The sequence below is a fragment of the Carettochelys insculpta genome, chromosome 3, assembly GCF_033958435.1.
Source record: "Carettochelys insculpta isolate YL-2023 chromosome 3, ASM3395843v1, whole genome shotgun sequence".
Classification (NCBI taxonomy): Eukaryota; Metazoa; Chordata; order Testudines; family Carettochelyidae; genus Carettochelys; species Carettochelys insculpta.
In genome coordinates this window covers 154,836,247-154,862,870 of record NC_134139.1, presented here as the reverse complement: position 1 = coordinate 154,862,870, position 26,624 = coordinate 154,836,247, and the positions used below count along the sequence as shown (strand labels likewise).

Here is a 26,624-nt window from a genome sequence, read left to right as displayed (position 1 = left end):
TTGTGTAAAAAGAAAGAGAAATTATTTGAAGTACATTCCCTCTTTCCATGCCCCCCAGCTTAGGCTGTTTCCTCATCTTGGGGAGCCCTGAAACACTTAGGCAATGCTGTGTCTGTCACAAAACAAAAACAAGTCTTTCAGGCTCCCTTTTCCCTTAATTCCTGCTCCTGTCAACTTGCATTATTCATGGTTAATGCAAAAACTTAAAGACATGCCCTCTGGTTAAAAACAAAACAAAACAAAACAAAACCCAACTGTCTCTCACACAGCATTCCAATGTGAGCTGAATTAATCACAGATAATTGCAGTACTTAAAAATATCATATAAGCTCTGTTCAGCAAACTCTGTGATAAATTCAACGAGGAAAAACTTAAAAGAAATGGAAGTTTCTTTTGTGATTGTTTCCCCCAAAGCCACTTCTTCCACTATTGGAGAAAAATCCCTACAACCTTCCTAGTCATAAATTTTGTGGGAGAACTTAAATGTAGAAGCTTAACCGTGGGCATCTTTTCTACTAAAGAATGAAGTAATGCATACCTCCTAAAAAATCAATTTCAAGAGTTGTGTATCTGTATGTAGTAGTCAGATTTCATCCTAGAGGAATGCAGCATCACATGATGCTGCTTTCATAACCAAATCTCTAGGGCTGGAACTAGTTGAAATCAAGCAATTAATAATAATAAAATAATAATAATAACAATAATAGTAAAAAGAAGACTGGAATGCATGAAAATAGTAAAAATTTCATGAGGGGAATATTGGAAGCCTCACATTGGATGAGATAGAAAGGGCAATAAAATTTTTTAGGAGCCCTCTGACCAATTCTCATTCTTCATCTAAAAATATACAAGAGCAGTACTTGCAGTATCTGATTTTTGGAGATGTTCTGCACCATGCACTGTACTATAAAGGACACACAGTTTTTCTGGTTTCTGTACAAAGCTTCACCTTCCCAGTGTAGTACTATACATGTGGGCCACGTGTATATGAGAGGTTTTTTCTGGTAAAAATGGGCTTTTGGGGCAAAAAAACCCATGGAACTTCTACATGCAAAATGCACTTTGTTGATTGTCAAAAAAAACTTGGCACATCCACTGGCAGTGTTATATCTATCCCCGTTCAGTTATAATGCCTCTTTTTACAATGCTGTGTCAAGAAAACAGCTGGGTAGATGCTCTGGGGCCCCTTTTGTTGACGGACAGGCTTCTGGTTCCCAGACTGTCCTGTTCGCAGAACTTCCGGTAGGACATTCTGTCACAAGAAGACTGGGCACTTTGGCTGTTTCTGTCGACAGAGCAGATTGCTCTTCCAAGTTGCTTTTATGTGTAGATGCAATCTGTCAACAGATGTCCTGCTGAGACATTTCTTCTGACAGTGACATCTGTTGATAGATGCTTCTGTGCAGATATGGCCGTTGTGTTTGGGTGTGCAGGCTCACATGCTCCTTTTTTTCTTTCAATAGACTGTTTTGGTAACTAACTGACATCAGGGCCATGTCTACACTAGCCAAAAACTTTGAAATGGCCATGCAAATGGCCATTTTGAAGTTTACTAATGAAGCGCTGAAATACATATTGAGTGCTTCATTAGCATGCGGGCGGCCGCGGCGCTTAGAAATTGATGCGGCTCGCCGCTGTGCCACTCGTCCCGACGGGGCTCCTTTTCGAAACGACCCCACCTACTTCAAAGTCCCCTTATTCCCATCTGCTCATAGGAATAAGGGGACTTCGAAGTAGGCGGGGTCGTTTCGAAAAGGAGCCCCGTCGGGACGAGTGGCACAGCGGCGAGCCGCATCAATTTCTAAGCGCCGCGGCTGCCCGCATGCTAATGAAGCACTGGATATGTATTTCAGTGCTTCATTAGTAAACTTCGAAATGGCCATTTCGAAGTTTTTGGCTAGTGTAGACATAGCCCAGGAGCAGAAATGCTTTTATACAGTGAACACACTTCTCTTAGGCACTGTTTGGAATGCATCATTGTTTCAAAATGATTTATGCAATTTGCACAATGCAAATTATGTACATTCCAAAATACCTTATTCCAAACTTGGTGCCATCTAAATGGCACCAAAGTTCAGAATAAGGGGCTATTTCAAAAGTTATGTTACTCCTCTCATTATGAGGGATAGCGGAGCCAGAATAACTTGCCCAAAATAGCAGCACTATTTCAGATGCCTCGAAAAGCTGCAGCATTGCTATTTCATGATACCTTTTGTATCCCAATGTAGCACCCACAGTCTAAACATATCCTTACTTACCTCACTGCGAATCAAGTTACACTAAAGACGATCAAGTTACACTGGTGTAAACATGATGCATGTGAGAGGAGAATCCAGTTATTCCACAGAACAGAGACAAATAACAATTTTTTTGTGAGTAGTCCGATTACAACCCCTTCCTGCTGATGGCCTCAAGGCAGGAGGTTTGGGGAGGCAGTGATATAACAGCACCAGTATGAAATTTTAACGGTGGGGGTGCAGTTCAGGGAGGGGGAATGCAGGAGTCAGGGAAGGGGCTTATAATTGTGGGGGGGGCTCTGGCAGGGGCCTGGGGATGTGGGGGTTCAGGACTCAGCACTGGAGTATGGGGGGGCTCAGGGTAGGGAGGCTGGTGTGTGTAGGAGGGTATGTGGGGAAAGTGGGGTGTCTGAAATGCTCCTCCGCGCCAGGATACTGTTTGCTTTTCCCATCCTGTTCCTGGCAAGGAGCAAAAGCAAAGTGCATAGCTTGTCTGCCCCCCAGGTGGAGTGAGAAGAGTTCAGCAAACTGCATTTTCCCCTCGCTCCTTGGTGAGAAGAGGAAAAGCCAGCAATATTCTGATTCAAATCTTGGGGGAAAGAGGGCATTCTGCACCCCTCCCTTCCTAAAAGGCCCCGCAGCAGTCCTGGAACAGCGTGTAGGAGGGTGCGTCCTCAGCCAGGCACATGACTGGCTGCTGCTTATTGCAGCTGCCTATAGCTGAGCACAGGAGCTCAGCTGGGAGGATGGCAGGCCTTCCCCTAAAGCTGAACGTACCAGCCCCAACTCCTTACCAGAGCACCACACTCGGGTGTGCTGGCTTCCTTTCATCACTGGTCATAACCACAAGGGACCACAGCTATAGCAGTGGCTCTCAACCTTTTCAGACTACTGGACCATTTTCAGGAGTCTGATTTCTCTTGCATATCTCCAAGTTTCACCTCACTTAAAATCTATTTGCTTAACAGCAAAAGCAAAGCAAAAAGCAGGCATAAAAGTACAAAAGCACACTGTTATTGAAAAATTGGTTACTTTCTCATTTCTTCAGTACAATTATAAACTAAATCAATTGAAATATAAGTTTTGTACTTTCTTTCAGTGCATAGAGCAGTTTAAGCACGTTATTGTCTGACATTTTAGTTTGTGTTCACATAGTTAGTTCTTTTTAGGTAACCTGCTGTAAAACTAGTTAAGTTGATGTACCCGCAGAATACCAGTGCATATCCACAGAGGTACTCATTCATAGCCCTGATCTAGAGAAAGGACAGTTCAGCTTCTATGCCATTACATTCCTAGATTCTGATGACTGCAATGGTGTTTTTAGTAAGTAGCTGTCTGAGGCTACGTCTACACGTGCCCCAAACTTCGAAATGGCCACACAAATGGCCATTTCGAAGTTTACTAATGAAGCGCTGAAATGCATATTCAGCGCTTCCTTAGCATGCGGGCGGCAGCGGCGCTTCGAAATTGATGCTCCTTGCTGCCGCGCGGCGCATCCAGACGGGGCTCCTTTTCTAAAGGACCCCGCCTACTTCGAAGTCCCCTTATTCCCAGCAGCTCATGGGAATAAGGACACTTCAAAGTAGGCAGGGTCCTTTCGAAAAGGAGCCCCGTCTGGACATGCCGCGCGGCGGCAAGGAGTGTCAATTTCGAAGCGCCGCTGCCGCCCGCATGCTAATGAAGTGCTGAATATGCATTTCAGCGCTTCATTAGTAAACTTCGAAATGGCCATTTGCGTGGCTGTTTCGAAGTTTGGGGCATGTGTAGACACGGCCTGAAAAAGTTATTTATTGATTTGGCAATCACTTTAGTAAAAGGCTTCTAAAGCCAACAAGGAGAGATATTAGCTACATGAGATTACATTGTAAATATTCAGGAAGGGAAACATGCTTTTATGTGGTTTTTTATGTTCTGTATGTTTGCTGGAGACTTTAGAAAAGACCTTTATACATAAAAAAGAAGGAAGTAATACTCTTGAACTCTAAAAACTGTTTTAGACTCAATGGCTGTGTCTACACTTCCCAAAAACTTTGAAATGGCCATGCTAATCTATTCCTATAAGCTCACAGGAATAAGGGGATTTCAATGTTTGTGGGGTCCTTTTGAAAAAGACCCCAATGTAGATGAGCCGTGCAGGAGCAAAACATGGGAATTTTGAAGTGCTGTGACCGCTGGCATGCTAATGAGGGGATGAATATGCATTTCAGCACCTCAATAGTATTCTTCGATCTGGCCATTTCGAAGTTTTTGGTAAGTGTAGAAGTAGCCAATTTGTTTCCACTGAAAAATCTTTACTAATTAATTAATAAAATGCTAATAAATTAGCTGAAGGAAAAATATATGGAACTTTGATTTCATATTTCTGAAACCAAATTAAGGAGTGTGAACATGGTTTTCTCTCCCTGAGTTCAGGACTCGAAGGGACAAGATTCCTTACAGCGGCACCAAGTTAAATGTTAAACACTGCTATGCTGAATGAGCTCAAAACAGCTAAGAATGGAATATATTACTACTGGAACAGGCCCATAAAACATGGATATATTTTCAGCCCATTTACTTTGATACCTAATTTTAGATACTCATGTTTGACAATTTTGGATAAAACCTCTTTGAGCCTCAATCTCATGGTTGGCTGGAGCCAGCTGACCAGGGCTAAGGTTCTTGGGCTAAAGGGCTTTTTAATTGTGGAGTAAACCTTCAGGCTCAATGCAGAGCCTGGGCTCTTGGACCCTGCCCAAAAATCTACACTACAATTAAACAGCTGCTCAGTCTAAACTGTTGTCATCTGGCACAGGCCACCTATGGGGATCTAAATGCAGGGTGGATGTATCCTAAATGTTTTGAAATTCTCAGGTTAAAAAGCTACAAAGTTTCAATTTATATTAATTTATCATTTAGGGTTAGCTGAGGTGTGAGGAAGCAAAACAAAATCTTTTGCCGATCAGAAAGAATATTTTAGAATACATTTGTCTCAGCTTATTAATTTTTATTATTTTTAAGTAGAGGTCCTACATTAAAAGACAATGGCATTAGAGACACTAAATTGGTAATTCAAGGCATCAATTTACAAAACAAATAAAAGCTGGAAATGGTCTTAATGATTCTTTAAAGTGTTCACTTTTTATCTTTTTTAAAATATTTCTTCTTGGGAATCTTTTCAGACTGAAGTTAGCTGTTTAGATTTGCTCTAACTGTACTGTGCTGTATATAAATTATGAGTGTGATACTAGCAGCCTACATTTGACATTATCAAGGTTAACTTTTAGGCACAGTGGATGGGTCATAGATGCTGACACATCAAAGGATGCAGAGAGACTGAACTTTGAGTCAATGTCCAGCTAAACATTTCAGTAATTTTTTCAAGCATGTAGATAGGCCACACATGCTGCTAGAGGCAAGGCTGACAACTGAAGTATCACTTTAACACCTGCTTCATTTCACCATCTCTCGGCTCATAAACTTTATTTTCAATAAGGCTGCCTGGAAGACTACTAAAAAATGACCTCCACAGAACTCTAGAAAGACCTTGAGTGGTGTCCAAAGTAAATTTCTTGGGCAAAGGAAGGCAAGGTATAATTTAACATATCATCCTCTGGCATAGACAATAATCAGGACATAGAGCAAAATGTTAACTCATTTTCTTGGCCTTCTGATGAGAACAACATGCATGCTCACCCTGAAGTTATGTCTACAGAGGAGTTTATTCCATTGGTTGATGTAGTTTATCACCTTTCTGAGAGGCAGTAGCTATGCTGATGGAAGATTTTTTTTTCCATTCACCCAGCTGATCTATGCTACAGATTAGGTCAGTTTTATCATAGTGCTACATTTTTCACAGACCTGACTGACATAACTAGGTATATCTACCCCTCCCATTTATTTTGATTGCCACTATGGCCTTCCCTATACTTACCTGCACCATGAATCTACTTCAGCTAAGCAAATAGGCTGTATCTACACATGACCCCTCCTTTCAGAGGAGACATGTTAATGAGGCGGTTCGGCAGATGCTAATGAGGCACTGAGATGAATAGGAAGCACGTCATTAGCATAATGATGGCCACGCGTGGGTTGAAAGTGCTGCTTTTGGAATGCATGCTGACTGTGTAGATGGGGGCCTTTCGAAAGGACACCATGACTTCAAAAGCCCTTTCTTCCTAAAACCAAATAGGAAGGAGGGCCTTTTGAAGTCAGGGGGGTCCTTTCAAATGCCCCCCCCCATCTACACGGTCAGTGTGCATTCCAAAGCAACACTTTCCACTCATGTGTGGTTGTCATTGTGCTAATGAGGTGATGCATACTCCTGTCAGTGCCTCATTAGCATCTGCCAACCTGCCTCATTAACATTTCCCCCTCTGAAAGGAGGAGTCATGTGTAGATACAGCCATAGTCACAAAGAGGGAAGAACTAGTAGGAGAAGTAGAAGTGGGTGGCAACCTGGCTTGCAGCAATCATGAGGCGGTAGATTTCAAGCTCCTGACAAAAGGAAGGAAGGGGAGCAGTAAAATAGAGACCTTAAATTTCAGAAGAGCAGACTTTGACTCCTTCAGAAAACTGATGGGCGGGATCCCCTCGGAAGCTAATATGAAGGGGAAAGGAGCTCAGGAAAACTGGCAATATGTTAAAAAAGCCTTATTGAAGGCACAGGAACAAACCATTCTGAAAATCAGCAAGAAAAGCAAATGTGGTAGGCAACCAGCTTGGCTTACCATGGAAATCTTTGGAGAGTTTAAACTCAAAAAGGATGCAAATAAGAAGTGGAAACTTGGAAAGATGATTAAGGAGGAGTATAAATATATTGTTGGAGAATACAGTAGAGTAATCGGGAAGGTGAAAGAAAAATTGGAATTGCAGCTAGCAAGTGATGTGAAAGGTAACAAGAAGCGTTTTTACAGATATGTTAATAATAAGAGGGTGATCAGGGAGGGTGTGGAGTCATTACTGGATGAGGAAAGTAACCTGGTGACAGATGATGTGGGAAAGGTTGAAGTACTCAGTGTTTGGTTTTTTGTTTTTTTTTTTGCCTCTGTGTTTACGGACGAGGTCAGGTCTCATACTACTGTGTTATGCAATGCAGTATGGGAAGGAGCTGTGCAGCCCTGAGTGGGGAAGGAACTATTTAGAAAAGCTATACATACACAAATCCATGGGTCCAGATTTAATGCATCCAAGGGTACTGAGAGAATTGGAAAATGTCATTGCAGAACATTTGGCCATTCTACTTGAAAGTGTGGAGATTGGGAGAGATCCTGGATGACAGGACAAGGGCAAATATAGTGCCCATCTTTTAACAAGGGAAGAAAAACAATCCAGGGAACTATAGAACAGTCAGCCTTAATTCAGTCCCCAGAAAAATCATGGAGGGGATTCTCAAAGAATCCATTTTGAAGCACCTGGAAGAGGGGAAGAGATCAAGAGTCAACACGGATTTACCAAGGGCAAGTTATGCCTGACTAATCGTTAACTAGCTCTGTGGACTTGGGGAAGTCAATGGGTGTGATGTACCTTGACTTTAGCAAACTTTTGATACAGTTTCCCACAATATTCTTGCACATAAATTAAGGAAGTATGGATTGGATAAATGGACTGTAATGTGGATAGAAAGCTGGCTAGGTGGTCAGGCTGAACATTCAATGGCTTGATATTTGGTTGGTGGTCTGTTTCAAGTGGAGTGCCCCAAGGATCAGTTCTGGGGCTGCTATTGTTTAACATCTTCATTAATGACCTAGATGAGGGGATGGATTGCACCCGCCATAAATTTGCAGATGGTACTAAGCTAGGGGGATAGGCAGATACACTGGAGGGTAGGCATAAGAACCAGAGTCACCTAAATAAATTGGAGTGTTAGGCCTAAAGTAATCTGATGAAGTTCAACAAAAATAAGTGCAGAGTCCTGCACTTGAGATGAAAGGATCCCAAGCATTGTTAAAGGCTGGGTACTGACTGGCTAAATAGCAGCATAGCAGGAAAGGACCTGGGGACTACAGTCGATGAGAGGCTATATATGAGTCAACAGTGTGCCCTTGTAGCCAATAAGGCTAATGGCATCCTGGGAGGAGCATTTCCAGGAGATCTAAAGAAGTTAGTATTCTCCTCTGTTCAGCACTGGTGAGGCCACATCTGGGGTATTGCATCTAGTTCTGGGCCCCCCAGTATAGAAAGGATGTGAACGCATTGGAGCAGGTCCAGCAGAGGGCGGCGAAAATGATTAGGGGATTGGAATACTTCACCTATGAGAAAAGGCTGAGGGATCTGGGTTTATTTAGTTTGCAGAAGAGAAAAGTGAGGGGCGATTTGATAGCAGCCTTCAATTTCCTGAAGGGGAGCTCTAAAGAGGCTGGAGAGAGGCTGTTCAGTAGTGACTGATGGCAGAACAAGGAGCAATGGTCTAAAGTTACTGAGGGAGAGATGTAGGTTGGATATTAGGAAAAACTCTTTCACCAGGAGAGTTGTGAAGCCCTGGAATGCATTACCTAAAGAGGTGGTAGAATCTCCATCCCTAGAGGATTTTAAGTGCTGGCTTGATAAAGTTGTGACTGGAATAATTTAGTTAGAGTTCATCCTGCTTTAAACAGGGGAATGACCTCTTGAGGTTCCTTCCAGCCCTTGGATTCTATGATAGTCAACACAAGTACTGTGGTGTCTTGCATGTGATAAGGTTGACAATGGCTGCTCTTCCATGGATGCTGTACCAGCATGGATAGGAGCAAGCTCAGAGATTGATTTATCAAGTCTGTAGAAGATGCAATAAATCTATGGCCAGTAGATTGATTGTAGCCATATTGATCCACCTTGTAGCCAGTTCAGGCTCCTGGAAGAGGTCCTCCCCTTCCAGGTCAGTAGGCAGCCATCCTGCCCCACTGCCATGAGTCCCAAAACACCCCCCAAGTCCCTAGTTCGGGGGGAGGGTTCCCATCTTGACTCAGGTGGGTGAGAGACAACAGTTCATATGCCCCCTGCCTTACTTCTGCAAGTGCTGAGGGAAATTAGCTCAACGTCAGAGCCTAGCCCTAGGAAAACAACAAGCCCACAATCCTTGACAGTTCCGGGCCCTAGCTCAGGGCGGGGTGGTCCACATCTAAAAAAGCCTAAGTCCTGGAGCAAGGCAGGGCTGGCCCAGGCCCTAACACAGAGTGGGACAACAAACAAACACAGAAGAGCCCTAGCCTGGGAGCAAAATGTGGCAGGCCCAGGCCCTGGTGCAGGGTGGGGCAACAAACAACTCACAGTGGTCCAGGCCCTACCTCAGGGTGGGGCATCAACCAGTTCACAGCAAACCAGGCCCTAGTTTACGGTGGGGCAGCAAACAGCTCACCGCAGTCCAGGCCCTAGTTCAGGGTGGAGCAGCAAACAAACCCAACCCTCTGCCCGTGCTGGCAGAGAGGGGGGGAGATTGCCACCCGTGAAGTTAGTGGCAGGGGGGACGCAGGCCCACCTGCTCCACTGCATCTCAACCCAGGGGCCGTGGTCACAGCAGTACAGCCTACTGCATGGGTTACCAGGAAACCCAGACTGAACACGCTGCCCAAGGACCTTTAATGGTCTGCTCTATCCCCTGGGTCACTCCCAGTCTTCATCCCCAGCACATACACAAAATCCACCATCTTCTCAGGGCCCACAGAGTATCAAGTCCAGCTAGGTTCTGGGTGGCCTGAGTTCAGGCCTGCACAGCCTTTCAATTTTGCTTTCTGAGGCTAGCTCAGGGTGCAGGCTGAGGCCAGTTCTTCTGCCACCTCAGGCTGGCTTACAGTGCAGGCTGTGGCGGGACTCTGTTCGGTCCTCTGGGTCTGGCTGGTCTTCCCTAGGATGGTTCCACTGAGGCCCCGGCTTGTCAGGACCAGCAGGGGCCCAGGCAGCCCAGTTCAGGCCTTGGCCTCACTCAGTCATTTGTCCTCCTCCCAGGCTGAGAGCCCAGAGCCATCCTCTAGCTCCCCTGGAGACTGACCCCTAGCAGAGTCCCCAGACTGCCGGGCAGGGGCAGGGGCAGGGGCAGATCAGATCAGATCAGATCAGATCAGATCCCATCCCATCCCATCCCATCCCATCCCCCCTCCCCCCCCCCGAAGCTCAGCTCTCATCTGAGTCCTCAGCCTGGGCTTTTATAGGCCTGACCCCACCTCCTGACTTCTGGTCAGGTGACTGGGAGGAGCCAGGCTCTATACAAAATGGCTGCCAGAAGGGATCATCCCCTTCTGGGTAGTGCGATGTCCATCCCACCCTACTGCACACTGCATAAGGGAGACAAGTCTTTATACACGCTAGTCATATGAGGCCAGATCTTCAGATAGTGTAAATGTACTTAACTCTACTAACAGTAGTAGAACTAGGCCAGTTTACACCAGCTGAGGATCTAACCTGCGCTTAAAGTGGTATGTATCAGCTTCTCGCATAACATTCATCCATTAAAGGTGTTGTCTGCAGATTCATCCAGTATAGGTTCAACCTCTCTCATCCCGTACCCTCGGAACCTAACCAGGATATGACAAGAGAATTTGCTGGACAAGGCTGGTCAATAATTTCTAGCACTTTGCCAACACTTCCACTCCTTACTGGCCTCTTAGAAGACATTTAGGGGTAAATTATGATTAAACAACAGCAGAGAATACTGAGAGCCAAGACTGGTGGATATATACACATTTTATGGGACCACAGGAAACTTGGCCACATCTAGAATAAGTGGTCATCTGGATAACTAGAATCATGCTGGATTACAGAGTTTGCTGGATGAGAGTGCCCAAGTAGAAGGGTTTGACTTGTATTGTGAAAATGTGCTCAATTGTTTCACTCAATAGCACTGAACTGCCCAGGTGCACAGCTTATTGGGAACACTGAGGAGAAAGGAGAGTTTCAAAGAGGACAGGTATCTGGCTTTTTAGATGTTTGCAGAGTGCTCATAGTTATCTCATGGTCTTTTTTCAAATCCCTCTTTACAGCACTCCTCTGTTCTCAAGCCTACAAAAAAAATTGTTATTCTTGTGTACTGGTAACGACTGCTACATTTGTCATAAAGGCTCAGTTTGTCACAAGGGCACAGCCCATCATGGCATCTTATTAGTAAGGCACTACACTAGGAACATTCTATGGATGAGCAGTGGCCACAGTTTCCTCTCTGCTTTGCCTTGCTCCTGGAGAAGTAATATTTTACATCACTGTATATTACTACTAACCCTACCAACTCCTATACATAGGACGGCTGCAGACAAGGCCGTCCCTCTTTGCCATCCTTCCTGCTCACTTCTTGTCTGTTTCCAAAAGGAAGTAACCATATCTAGGTTAAAAACAACAAGAAGTCCTCCATCACCTTGGAGACTAACAGATATTTTGGATCATAAGCTTTTTCTGGGCAAAGACCTGCTTTGTCAGATCTTTGCCCACAAAAGCTTATGCTCCAAAATATCTGTTAGCCTCCAAGGTGACACAGGACTTCTTGTTGTTTTTGAAGATACAGAGTAACTCGGCTACCTCTCTGATATATATCTAGGTTTGTACTCTCATACACAGTCCAGTTTAAATCTAGCTAAATAATAGTGGAACCCCCGCCTCCATCTACGAGTTATGTAGATAGATGAGGATGCTACAGTACAAAGAAATTAGGTAACTTGCTGTTATTTCGCTGTAATTTACTCTTAATATATTTTATGAGCCCAGTAAGCAGTGTAAGTGTTGGTAATATTGCTAGACAATTTTGACCTCCTGTGGTCTGGCAAATTCTCTCATTTGACAGTGGTTAGTTCCTGAGTATGCTGGACTAGAGAGGTTTTACCTGAATTTATTTTCTTACAGGCTCACATTAAAACACTTCTTTTAAGTCCAATGGAACATAAAGAAAATTAATTCTGTAAACAAGTTTCTTGCCTGATTAATCTTTTCATTTTTTTTAGTAAAGAAGGCATTTCTCTGAAACATGACTACACTTGTTTGTTGAAACCAGATAATAATGTTTTGATCTCCTCATTCATGTAGTTAAGATATAGGATCAGATCCTCACCCAGTTCTGCGTGAAGCAGCTGATAATCTGAGAGATGCAAACTGCTTCAGATTCCCCACCTTGCCACCCAACAGGCAGTTCTGGATGGTTTAGAGCTATCTGTATTCCCAGAATAATACTGGTGCATTGTCAGTATCTGCTGCATCCTGGAAACCTCCTGATTCCAGAAAGGACCCTACAGGCTCTAAACAAGTTGGAGCAGCCTATGGCTGCCTTAAGTTAAGCTGGGGTTTCATTCTAGAACTTGAAGCCACTAAGAGGCTCAGAGTGAACCAAGGATTTAAGGAGGTACTCTGAATGATACTATAGTTTGAATAATAGTATATAGAAGTTGTGTGTCAGAATGTGCTTGCATTTTATATACCACTTTCCTTACAGCGTTGGTGAGCTTTTCCATAGACTGAATTTTTTTGTACATTTTTTTCTTCTTTGAACTTAAAACATAACAAAACAAAAGGTTGATCCTGGAAACCAAAGTAGGGCACTCTTCTCCCCTTCGTTCCATGCCACCATCACATTGCATTACACATGGCTTCTTTCCTTTGGGTGCCAGTAATCAGGCCAAGATAAAAAGCAATTGAAAACGCATTTTCAGAGGCGGCATCACTCAGTTTGGTTGCTAGCTTTTAAATTGCTTCTGTAGCTATCTTGGATATAGTGAAGGTGTGTCCAGAGTACTTTATCTTTTTACAACTTGTCTTAGATTCAGAAGAACTTGTACTTTTATATTGTACAAAGAGAAGTTTCTTAAAACCTATGCATTCTTTTTCAGCACATGCTGGCCTTCTGACATTCCTCTTTGTGATATGCTGCACATCTTGCTTAAATATTGAGTTAACTTTAGAAATAACTGAAATCCACAGGTGCAGCTTCCAACCAAGGACTGACATATTTTTCCATCTCTATGCACATTATGGACTATGTTTTTCACAGTCCCTGCCCAAATCTGCAGGGGTAGTGGGCAAAATAAGCCCTCCACTCCTTGATTGCTGCACAGGAGCTATTCAGAGTTCCAGATCTTGAACTTCATGAGCATAAGGTGTGCTCCAGGATTGCACCTCTAATAATTCTAGTGTCCTTAAATGGTGAATGACAAGTCCATAGCGCTGCTTCCATTTTCACACTGCTCAGCCAAGTTGGGCTGGCAGGGCTGATGCACATACTATAAGCTGTTATAGAGTACTGTTTCAGTTGCTTTCCCTTGTCCCCACTTGGCTTCTGAACCACTGTATCTGAGTCAACCACAATGGCTCTACAGTTGCTGCTATGTGAGACTGGAAGTACACAATCGTACAGTAGTCAGTAGGTTAAACAATCTGGCTCAGTATATTTCTTTGGGAACAGAAGCACTGTGAATCTTTTAGGCTCACTAATACAAGGGTAACAGTGTGACATGTAATGGCTTGTGACATAAAGGAAGTCTCAGTAAACTATCCAATGGTCAATGTGAAATCACATACTTCTCATTTTATCCTTTTCTAAAGTTATTTGGTCTCATCCTTAATGAAAATAAATAATTGGTTGCTATAGCTGTGTATTTCTGAAGTTCGTTAAGGATGTGTGGATGGTTGTAGTATGTTTATTGTGGCTGAGACATTTTTAAATTCAGTAAAGTAGGTTCTGATATTATTTCGCTCTTCTGATTGGCACAGATTAAGGAGCACCTGGCCAAAGGACAGAGGATGCTGGCTGGTGATGGAATGTCCCAAGTGACGAAAACACTGTTAGATTTAACTCAGAGAAAAAACTTTTATGCAGGAGATCTTCTGGTTTCGGTGGAAATTCTAAGAAATGTCACTGATACATTTAGAAGGGCAAGTTACATCCCTGCATCTGATGGTGTCCAGGTAAGAGATATTTTCAATTTAGCTGACATATTTAAGTCCCTGCTCAGCATCATCCATTTGCTCCAAGATCAAGTTAAATCTGCTCAACAGATGTAATAGAAGAACAGTAAACAATTGCCTACAAATAGCAATATTAAAGATATAACTGTCCCTGTTTCAAACATGCAGAGTCACACCAGACAATTGAGATAAATTTAGAAGAAGTCAGTATCTTTATTTGTACAAACTAAAATGACACTTCTTCAGTATAGTAAAGAATGAGTTGTTTGTTTAGTCAGACCTTAGCAAGAGCATCACAGACCTTTTTTTTAAAATGTGCAGCTCTGGTACCAAGTTATTCATAATATGAAAGTTATTCTCAGCATATTTCAAGCTTTTGCTGGCAATTGATGTGTTTTGTACCCAGCATTAGAAAGAACAACAAGCATGCAGATGGCAGTTTAAATAATATGGAACAGGATCCTGAATCAATGAGTGAAAATGACAGTATGTTCATGAATAGGGGGACCATGTTTCCCTAGACCAAGTACAGGACAACTTGTGTGGGAAAGGGTGGCTCCCCAGCTGCAGCTGCCAAGCAAGTACAGCTGTCTGGTTATCCCAAGCCTCAGGATGCTGGAACAGGGCTGCCACCGCACAGGGGAGCTCCCTGCTTTCAGACAGTTGCCTTGAGAAAGATGGGGTTGGGTTCTCCAGATGACCCATGCCACTGTGTGCCAGGAATGGGGCTGCTGCCCCATGGGGGATCTCCCCAGATGCTGCCCCACACTGGCAGGCACTGGGAATGGGGCTGCCATCCCACGGGGGACCTCTCTGACTGCTCCATACCTCCAGGCACTGGGAATGGGACTGCAGCCCTGTGGATGAAGCTCCTGGCTTCTTCCTATGCTGTGGGGAGCTGGGTGCAGGCCTGAAAACCTACCAGTGAGGCTCCCAAATTGTCCTCGTGCTACATGGAGCCAGGAATGGGGCTGTGGCCCCCACTGGTGAAGCTTCCAGTTTCCCTAAGTCAAGGAGAGCTGGGAATGGGGCTACAGTCCTGCCTTGGGTGGAGGTGGGGGGTCCCTGGCTGGAGGGGCAGCTGCCCAGGGTAGCAGGTACAATTAAAATCTTGAAAAGGACTGAGGGACACACACTACCTCTCTACTCAAACATACTCTGCCTCACTAACCCATGGCATGGCCCCTGGCTCCCTCTCCTGCTGCTGCTTATACCCATGGATATTGGATACCTGCTCCATGTGCTCTCTGGCCAGCAGCTGCAGCTGCAGCTCAACAGGAGGTATAAATATGAGAAAATTAGCCCCCTTGTTAAAATAAGTTAGGACGCCTTTCTGGCACCTGAAATACAAGACTGTCCAGGCCAAAACAAGATGGGGATCACCCTATGCATGAATGGCCAAAGCACAGCAGGTAAAGCTTTTTGTTAGCATGGAGCTTGTGAAAATAAATAAATAAATAAATAAATATTGAATGAACATTAGATCTATAAAGGTGGTAACCATGTTGTTATCCCATAAAGAAAAAAAGAGAAGATAGAATTAGTGTTGTACATAAATGCACATAAATTTAGTACATTATTTTTACAACATTATTCAGAACTAACGTGGGTCGAGATGAATTACGCTCTTCCAAACCTGAAGGGGTGCAGCTTTACAAGTCTCTGATCCTGTGATAGACTGGGAATGAGGCCTGTCTCGTGTAAGTTAGAACAGTCTGATGATCATTTCAGTTTATGCTGAGCTGTACATGATCCTGAGGAGTCACAGCTGTAGCCAGAAGTCTAGAGGGCCTAAGATTGCCCCCATTTTCCCAGGATCATAGAATCACAGAATCATAGGGCTGTAAGGGACCTCAGGAAGTCATCTAGTCAAACCCCCTGCTTCAAACAGGATCAACCCCCACTAAGTCATCCCTGCCAGGACCTTGTCAAGCTGGGACTTAAAAACCTCTAGGGATGGAGACTCCACCATCTCTCTAGGCAACATATTCCAGTGCTTCACCACCCTCCTGGTGAAGTAGTTTTTCCTAATATCCAACCTATACCTCTCCCTCTTCAACTTCAGACCATTACTCCTTCTTCTGCCATCTAACACTACTGAGAACAGTTTCTTACCATCCCCTTTAGGCTCCTCTTCAGGAAGTTTAAGGGTGCTATTAAATTACCCCTAAGTCTTCTCTTCTGTAAACTAAACAAGCCCAAATCCCTCAGCCTGTCCTCTTACTACATATGGTTTAAATTAGCTGCCACTAGTGCCAACAGACATCATGGGCCAAGCAGTGCTGAAGGGCTGGCTGGGGAAGGCTGGCACCCATATTCAACCTTTCTACCTCAAGCTGAGAACCTGGTAAATCTCTTGGAAGCTTTGCCAGAAGACTAACATATGCTACTATTAATAAATACTTTTATTATAAAGAAAAATTGTTAACATAATCAGAAGTAAAAATATTAGTAGCAAGATGCCATAAATATGAGTAAAATTTATAAGCGGTACATAGAGGGAGGACTGCCTATGTACTAGGATCACATGCAAGGATATGCAAGGATCACAATTGTTTCCTATTACTGCTCTGAGATACTGGGAGAGTCTCTCTTTTGCATATCTGAAAAAATAGCTGTGCAAAATATGGCAGCATAACAAAGCTTAAATAGTACATTAAATCATATTCATATACTTTTGACAGGTTAGAATGGCTTGAGTTAATTTGGGCATAAGCATCACATATATTTAATACATTATTGTGTATTACTCACTTCTTTTTGTTAATTATTGTATATTATCTGGTGCTAGAACAATGTAAGTTAATATAACAAGTTAGTGAGTTAATTTTGATTAATAAGCATGAATGGTCTTAATAGATTTGAAAATATATCATAGATATAAATCTGTCTAAAATTTGTTTAAAACTCCAGCTATATCTGTCTAGCTATTCATTATAATATGTAAAGGAAGTGATTCTCCTTTACATGATACTGGTAGCATAAATGTGATTTATTACCATTCTAAGTTCCTTTTACACTGCCTCTCCGGTATAAAAGGAACTAACTGGAAATGAATATCAGGCCAGCCCATAGATAAGTCCATATATATTTAAAAAGGCACACTTACTATTTATATCTTTATTTTAAATTTAAAATGTATACCCTTTCTTTTCAAAGCATTTTTAAAACAAAAAAAGAAACTGCAGTCTCTGCCAATAGACAGGACAGAGATGTATCTAAAGCAGGAGGGAAGAATATGCATATTAGAAGCCAACATGCAACTACCAGCTATAAACCAAGCCTGACATCACCCCAAATTACTCAAGCACATGAAGAGAGAGCTAGTACAAATACACAACTACAAACAAAACAAAAAGCAGTCAAGTAGCACTTTAAAGACAATCAAAATGGTTTTATTAGGTCAGCTTTCGTGGGACAGACCCACTTCTTCAGACCATAGCCAGACCAGAACAGACTCAATATTTACGGCACAGAGAACCAAAAACAGTAAGCAAGGAGGACAAATCAGAAAAAGATAATTAAGGTGAGCAAATCAGAGAGTGGAGGGGTGGGCGGGAGGTCAAGAATTCCCCACCCCTCCACTCTCTGATTTGCTCACCTTAATTATCTTTTTCTGATTTGTCCTCCTTGCTTACTGTTTTTGGTTCTCTGTGCCTTAAATTTTGAGTCTGTTCTGGTCTGGCTATGGTCTGAAGAAGTGGGTCTGTCCCACGAAAGCACACCTAATAAACCATTTTGATAGACTTTAAGTGCTACTTGACTGCTTTTTGTTTTGATAGTGTATAGACTAGCACAGCTTCCTCTCTGTTACTATACAACTACAAACAGTGTGAGAGAGAAGGAGACCAGATGTTTAAAGTGACAGAGATTCTTGCAAAGATTGAAGGTAATATTGTCAAGGGCTGTAATATTTTTGACAAGCCATTCTAGCAACCTCTTCCTTCCTTTGACGGGACACCTTTGACACTGTAGATTTTCCAGGCACTCTTCATTTTCTATAGTGTTAGTAGGCATCCTTCGATCCTGAGGGACCATGGGTTTGCGCCCCATTTGGACTGATTCGAGCAGCGTCTTGTGGCTGTGCAATCCAATCTGGGAGTGGCAGTCCCTTCCGCACTGTGAGCAGCAGTAGGCAGATGTCACTCTGGTATCACGGGCACGGATGTTCCTGAGGGCTCCCCGTCTTCCGCTTCCTTCACCAAGGTAGTTTCATACACAACAAGAGCCTCTTCACTCCCTGTTTCCAGGCATGCCTGTCTGAGGCGAGTGAATGTCAGCTGTTCACGCTGATAGAGAGAGCGCTGAGGTCACGCTTGTACATGTCCTTGTAGTGCAATTTAGGTCGCCCTTTTGACCTCTTTCCAGACGCCAGTTTGCCGAAGAGGAGGTCCTTCGGTAGTCGGCCATCCATCATGCGTGAGACATGGCCCAGCCAGCGCATACTTCTCTGTTTGAGAAGGGTCAACATGGAGGCAGTGCCTGCCCTCTCAAGCACTGCACTACTGGGGACCTTGTCCTGCCATGAGATACCGAGTATGCGCCTAAGGCAGTGCATGTGGAATGCGTTGAGCCGCTGCTCTTGTTTTGAGCGCAAAGTCCATGTTTCACTGGCATACAGCAGTGTGCTCAAAACACAGGCTGTGTAGACGTGCACCTTGGTGTGTACGGTGAGCTTATTGTTAGCCCATACTCTCTTCGTCAGCCTGGAGAACATTGTGACGGCTTTTCCAATGAGCTTGTCGATCTCACTATCAAGTGACAAGTTATCTGAGATCGTCGAGCCTAGGTACACGAACTCATAGATGACTTCCAGTTCGTAGTCTAACATGTTGATAGATGACTCATTACCCACGTTTTGGCCTATCGCCTGGGTCTTCTTTAAGCTGATTGTGAGGCCAAATTCCATACATGCACCCGCAAAGCGAGTTATGCGTGACTTCAGTTCCTGCTGAATGTGAGCAGCAATAGCTGCATTGTCAGCAAAAAGGAACTCCCTTAGATGCTTCATAAGCACCCTGGTCCTCGCTCTAAGTCTCAACAGTTTGAAGAGGTTACCATCCATTCTTGTGCGGAGAGAGATGCCCTCTGTAGCAGTTCCGAAGGAATATTTGAGCAAAACTGCAAAGACGCCGAACGGTGTTGGAGCCAGCACACACCCCTGCTTCACTCCGCTGAGAATCTCAAAGGGTTCAGATGTGGATCCATCGTATATGACGGTCCCCTTCATGGAAGGTCCTAATAATGCTGAGCAGAGTTGGGGGACAGCCAATCTTAGCCAGAATCATGAACAGACCTTTTCTGCTGACGAGGTCAAATGCTTTGGTCACGTTGATGAAGGCAATATACAGAGGTTTGTTCTGCTCCCTGCACTTTTCTTGTAGTTGCTAACAGAGAAAAACATGTCTATGGTGGACCGTTCAGCTCTGAACCCACACTGAGACTCAGGGTAGACTCTCTCCGCAAGAACGTTGAACCTCTTCAGAACAATACGTGCAAATAGCTTCCCCACGGTACTGAGAAGGGAGAGGCCGCGATAATTGTTACAATTGCTTTTGTCACCCTTGTTCTTGTAGACAGTAATGATGTTAGCATCCCTCATATCTTGCGGTATGCTGTCTTCTCTCCAGCATTGGCAAAGTATTCCATGCAGCTCTGAAACTAGGGTACCACTGGTGCATTTGAGGATTTCTGAGGGAATACCGTCTTTCCCTGGGGCTTTTCCAGAATAGAGTGCTTTTAGCATGTCTCTGAGTTCCTCCAAGGTGGGCTCAGCATTGAGTTCAGTCATGGTGGGCAGAGGCTCGATGGCATTCAGGGCTCTCTCTGTAACTACAGTCTCTCTGGCGTACAACTGTGAGTAGTGTTCCACCCAGCATTCCATCTGCTTGGTTCTGTCCTTCAAGACTTCGCCTGTGGCCGACTTAAGTGGGGCAGTCTTTCTTTGCGATGGACCGATGCCCTTCTTGATCCCTTTGTACATTGCTCGCATGTTACCAGTGTCCGTGGCCTGCTGAATCTTGGAGCAGAGTTGGAGCCAGTAATCATTGGCACACCGAGCAACCTGCTGCACTTGACTCCGAGCAGATTGGAGCGCCTGCAGGTTAACCTCATTGGGAAAGGACCTGTATACAGCCAGTGCCTGTCTCTTCTTCTCAATCAGGGGTGTCAGCACTTCAGTGTGGGCTTTAAACCAATCAGCAGACTTGACTGTCTTCTTCCCAAAGGTAGATATCACAGTATTATAGATAGCATCCCATAGTTGTTCCCATCTCTTGCTGATATCAGTGTCGTCTGGGCGGGGCAAGGCCTCTTCAAGTGCTTGGACAAACTTGCATACTTTTGAAGGGTCATGAGTCTTGCCAGTGGCAATGCATGGCCTCCCTTCCTTTTTGGAGTGAAAGAATCTTCACGGCTGGATGTGCACCTTACTACACATGAGCAAATGGTCAGTGTCACAGTCTGCGCTGTGGTAGCTACATGTCACCCTGACATTACCTAAACGGCTGCGTTTGGTGAGGATGAGCTCAAGCTGGTGCCAATGTTTCAATGTTGGGTGTCGCCACGAAATTTTGTGCTGGGGTTTGACGTTGAAGAAGGTATTGGTTACACAGAGATCATGTTGGGAGCAGAGTTCAAGGAGGCGCTGTCCATTTTCATTCATCTTCCCTGTTCCAAACTGTCCCAGACAGGATGGCCAGCTGTGGTGGTCACTGCCAACTGTGGCATTAAAGTCGCCAAGGACGAATAGCGGCTCATGGGAAGGTACCTCACTGATGGCAATGCTAAGTTCATCATAGAACTTGTCCTTAACTTCCTGGGCAGAAGTTAAAGAAGGCGTATAAATGCTGAAGATGTTGACCATGCCCACTGGTGTTTGAAGCTGGATTTTCAGCATTCTCTCAGTTCCCACATTTGGTGGTATGACTGAGCCAACTAGGCTGTTTCTGATTGTGAAGCCAACACCGTGTTCTCTGGTCTCTTCTGGATGCTTACCATGCCATAAAAAGGAAAAGTCCTTCTGCCTGAAACATCCAGAGGACAATAGTCTTGTTTCCTGGAGGGCCACGATGTCCATCCGCAGTCTTCTCAGCTCGTTGTTAATGATTGCTGTCTTCCGGGGGTTACTAATGCTCTGTAGGTCTTCTGTAAGGCCCGGAGTCATGGTCCTTACAATCCATGTGCCCAGCCTGAAGGCTGGATTATTTTGTTGTTTGTTTCTTTGTTTTGCCTGGTGTTTTCTATAGTGTAGTTATTTATCTATTTAGATAAGAACTGTGACATACAGGAAGAAATAGTTCACTGACCTAACTCTTCTGCAATGGTACTGAAGCCAGTGGTATTGTTCATGATCAAAGCACACAATTTGGTCACTAATATGGATTTTACACAAGGGTAGGATATAAAAGGGTATAAAATATCCATATAAAAATAAACTCATATTTAAGAGCACAAATTCATATTAATTCATAAAATTTCTATTAAGCCAAGGATCGGTCCCATGTCTCTCTGTACAGATTCAGTTAAAGGCTATATAGGCAGCTAATACTTTCCTCTTCAGGCAGGGTGCATCAAATTTAAATGTTTGCTATTTAAAAAGGAAAGAGAATATTATTTAGCATACAGAGTATAACTTTTGTTTGGGAAAAATATGTTAGGCATCTTACACTGTGGAAAGAAGAAAGGGAGGGAGGGAGGGAGGGAAGGAAGATAGGAAGGAAGACCCCAACAGATCTGATCTGTCAACAGAGAGTGGCCGGATTGCCCAGCAGCTCTCTTGACAAAACAGCCCACTGGAAGCACAGTAGACAGGGCTACCTGGTGACCGTGTGGCTCTTTGGTGACATATTTGGTCAAGAAAGGTCTTATGCCTCATGAGGGAGAGGCAAAAGACTCTCAGCAAAAGTGCCGAGTTCTGTTGACAGTATGTCAACAGAATTCATTTTTAGTGTGGCTGCTTTGCAAGTTTTGTCAACAAAACCTCTGTTTTGTTGACAAAAATCTCTAGTGTAGATGTACCTTATGGTTATTTTTGACATGAAAATCTATTTGCATGGCCCTTAATTAATCTTTCTGATGTGTGGAGACATTTGGAAATATCCATTTGAGCCTTTCATCCTTTGGCATATCTTGAGAGCTGAAAGAGGAAAACTTGTAAGCTGTATCTAAATTGCCGAGAACTGTTGGTAAAAGATATGCAAATTGTGCAATGCATTTGCATATCTTTTGCCAGCTGTTCTGTCGGGAGAGGCTTTTCTGACATTTGACCTGTTGACACAGGGAGAAATGTCAGAAAACCTACCTCTGTCAAGATTTCCCTTCTTCATCTTGGAACAGCGTGTACAGGGATATTGACAGAACGCTCCCAATCTGCAGTCTGGATGCACTTTGTCGACAAAATTTCTGTTAACAGAAGCCTGAAGTCTAGACACAGCCCTAGAGATGAAGGATCAACTTTGGAAAGAGTTTTGTAGGTTAAGTTACTTGACATTTAATTTGCAGAGTATATTTTAGGATGGATTATTGTATTTATAGTCCTCATGATGCAGTGCTGAATATAATGAATATTCCAAACACTTGAGGATATAAATACTGAGAGCCATATCCCAGGATCCATAAGTCAGTGAATAGATTCACACTGATGTCAGTGGGCAATGGATCAATTTCTTACCCACAAAAGCTTATTACCTAAATAATTTTGTTAGTCTTACTGGTGCTACAGGACTGTTTGTTTTTTTGTGACGCTACAGAATAACATGGCTACTCCTTTGAGACTGAATCCGTTTTTGTTTCTCTCTTTTCATTATGCCATTGATCCCCAATGTTCCCTCCCTTATGCATTCTGAACATTCAATTTTGATTCACTGAAGCTAATGGAATTTTTGCTACTGACTTCAAGGGGAGCAAGATCCTTCCTTCAATTATGACTCTTGCATCAGTGCTGCAAAGCCCTAAAGCAGACCCTTAAGTGTTTTGCTGAATCACTATTAACTATGTAAATTATTGGCAGTGTCATTCTTAACACTTAAATGACATCATTGACTTCCTCTCTTGGGGAAGGTAGGAATCACCTCTACCCTTCTAACTGAGTGACAAACGTTTTGTCATTCACAGATGCTCCCTTACTCCCACAAGGCAAAATTTTGTAGTGGCAAGTGGCAATGTAAAGGGCTCCCACTGCTGTCCTGTCCACAATTCAAACCTTATTTCTCGGGGGTGTAAGTAGTTTGTAGGTGAAAATGCTGACAGTCTAAACACTGCCTAACTATTAGCATCTGCTATGTCACTAAAAGCTGTGTAGTATAGACAAAGTGTAAGGGAGAAAACAAGTATTTCATGTGATACAAAGAGGAAGCTTCCTGTTCTCCCAAAATTATATGTTATTAGAGAGAATCTTTAGGGTTAAATTGGTGAACATTTTAGTCTATGAAAATGTTTTTGCCAATTTTGTATGGTTTTGTGCTCCCCAAATGTTAATATATCCTGTCATGAGAACTGCAGTACCAAAACATTCTTTAAAAATACTTTTAGACACATTATCTCTTGTGCAATAATTTTACTGGGAATGAGAATTTTCTGAAGAGAGAGCACAGTATAATTCAGTGGTATTCAGACCTTATTGGCTCAGGATCCAAATTAATGGGCAGCATTGACCAAAAGAGGAACAGTACTGTGAATTCATTGTTTAATTTACTAGAGTACTATTTAAACATATGGGACTTGTCTACACTACCACTTTCCTTCGAAGGAAGGATGGTAATTAGGGTGTTGGGAGTTTACTAATGAAGTGCTGCACTGCATAGGCAGCACTTCATTAAGCAAAATATTGAGGAGTAAAGGGACTTCGAAGTTGCCCTGGCACTTCAAAGTACCGGCAGGTGAGCTGTGGCTAGACGCGTGCTGGTACTTGGAAGTTTTATACTTCAAAGTTGCCACAGGGGGGAATTTGCTTAATGAAGTGCTGCCTATGCATTGCAGCACTTAATTAGTAAACTTCCAACACTCTAATTACCATCCTTCCTTCGAAGGAAGGTGGTAGTGTAGACAAGCCCACCTAGGAGAAATATTAATTCTCACAGGAAATAAATTAATAATGTAGAGCAAGATGGTAACTTAATGGGTTAATAACAGTAAAAATATCCTGCTTGTTTAATAACATTCATACCATGTGCTGCAAAAAGCTGCAGGACACCTTTTAATGAGCCACTTGCAGCTTGCAAGCCTCAGTCTGATTATCACTGGTGTAGATAGCATATTGACTAGAGATTTGGGAGCCAGGAACAACTGATTCCGTTTTCACCTCTGTCACTGACTAGCCTTTATACTTTTTATTTACATATTTACATATTTATTTAAATATACTATTTATTTATTAAACTTTATTTATTTATTTAAATATCACTTTAAAATGCTACTTAATTATGCTTCAGTTCATGCCTATGAGGGAGATTAAGACTAATGGTGAAGGAGAAAGGAGAGCATGTGACCCTTAATCCAATTTCAGAAGTGACTTCCTTTGTGACTTTGAGTAAGTCACTCATGATCTGGTTTTTTGTTCCCCAGTGGTTCTGAGTACCCATTACTCTAACTGAAGTTAATGGCAGCTAGAGGAATCTTCTATAAATGACTACAAAAATAATTATATAATTAATGAACTGCAGACAAAATCATACAAGTGCAAGAAAACTGATGCAATTTGAGCTGAGCAGACACTTCACTCTTACAGGCAAAGGAAATTGTACATAGAAGGGAGGGAAGGGAGGAATGCAGCTGATGGAATAAAAAAGAAAGGTCCAAGAAACATTTGAAAGAAATTATTTCTTTATTGAAAATGTGAGATTTAAAAGCTGTCTAGCTTTTAAAGATGATCGTGATTCTAGGTAACATTCACCTGATTTCCTTAAAGGTACTCAATAAATAGGCCAACCAAATTTAGAAAGTAACACCTTGGGGCCAAAAACATTAGAGGAAATTACATATTTTCTGTTTTTAGCCTCTGAAGATAATTCTACTCTATCCTAATAACAGACAGCCTTCTTGCTCTGTATTTTTCCAGGTACTCTCCCAGCCAAAACTCTGCTTTAATACATAGTTCTCTGTTTCATTCCACAACCCCTGAATTTGCACCAAGGTAAACCTTCTATTTCAAAATGACATAAGACTACATGTTCTCAAGATTAGTATTACTGTGGTGTAGCCTGTGATTGCTAGTGAGAATCTTCATTAGGTTAGGAGATTACTCTTCCTTTACTTACACTACATAGATGACATCTTTATCATTTGGACCCATGGTAAAGAGACTCTGGAAGAATTCCACAGAGATTTTAACAACGTGCCCCCTACCATCAATCTCAGCCTTGACCATTCCACATGAGACATACATTTCCTGGAAACACAGTACAAATCACTGATGGCCAGATCAATACCACTTTCTACTGGAAACCCACTAACTGCTACACTTATCTATATGCCTCCAGTTTCCACCCAGCACATACCACATGATCCATCATTTATAGTCAAGCCCTTAGATTCAATTGCATCTGCTCTGATCCTACTGACAGAGATCAAAAACTTCAAGATCTCTACTAAGCATTCAGAAAATTAATTACCCACCAGGAGAAGTAAAAAAACAGATTAACATGGCTAGACAAATACCCAGAAACCAACTACTTCAAGATAGGCCCAAGAAGGTCAATAACAGAACATCACTTGTCATTTACCTATAGTCCCCAGCTCAAACCCCTGCAATGCATCATTAAAAACCTACAACCTATTCTAGATCATGATGCTATACTCCAGAAGGCCCTAGGTGACAGCTTCTCTCCTATAGACAACCTCATAACCTAATGAAGATTCTTACTAGCAATTACAGGCTACATCACAATAATACTAACAGAACTTTTCCTTGCAACAAACCCCATTGCCACATTTGTCCACATATTAATTCTGTGGATACCATCACTGGACCTAACAACGTTAATTAGATCGGGGCTCTTTCTCTTGTACCTTAACCAATATTATATATACCATCATGTGCCAGCAATGCCCTTCTACAATGTACATTGGAAAAACTGGGCAAACACTTCGCCAAAGAATGAAAGGACACAGAACAGGCATTAGAAATCTCAATACACATAAGCCAGTCTCTGAGCATTTCAGTAGAGTGGGCCGTTCTGTTAAAGACCTGGGAATATGCAACCTCTAACAAAGCAACTTTAAAAGCAAATTACATAGGGAGATTTGTGAACTAGGGTCCATACTCTAATGCAACACATTAGCACTTGGTGTGAACAAAGACAGCAATTATCTCACGCATTACAAGGACTGCTTCCCTTCCTTTGTTGTGCGTAATTATCTCAGGCAAGAAACAACTTACCCCCACCCCTCACCCCACTCCTTCAGTTCCATTTATTTGATTTGTCAGTTTTTATTGCAATTTTTTTTTGGACTTCTGTGCTGTATAACTGAGTCTATACTGGAATTGCTATAGATCTCATGAAGTGGGTCTGTTCCATGAAAGCTCATCACCTAATAAATCATTTTATTAGTCTT

General features: G+C 42.9%; 1 protein-coding gene across 1 annotated transcript in view; it reads left to right on the top strand.

The window, feature by feature from the left end:
* The window catches only part of ADGRB3 (adhesion G protein-coupled receptor B3), a 704,839-nt gene that overhangs the window by 340,221 nt on the left and 337,994 nt on the right, over window positions 1-26,624 (top strand). Inside the window, exon 9 of the mRNA XM_074988878.1 lies at window positions 13,878-14,072. Coding sequence (XP_074844979.1) covers window positions 13,878-14,072 — 195 coding nt within the window. The remainder of the gene's footprint in view (window positions 1-13,877; window positions 14,073-26,624) is intronic.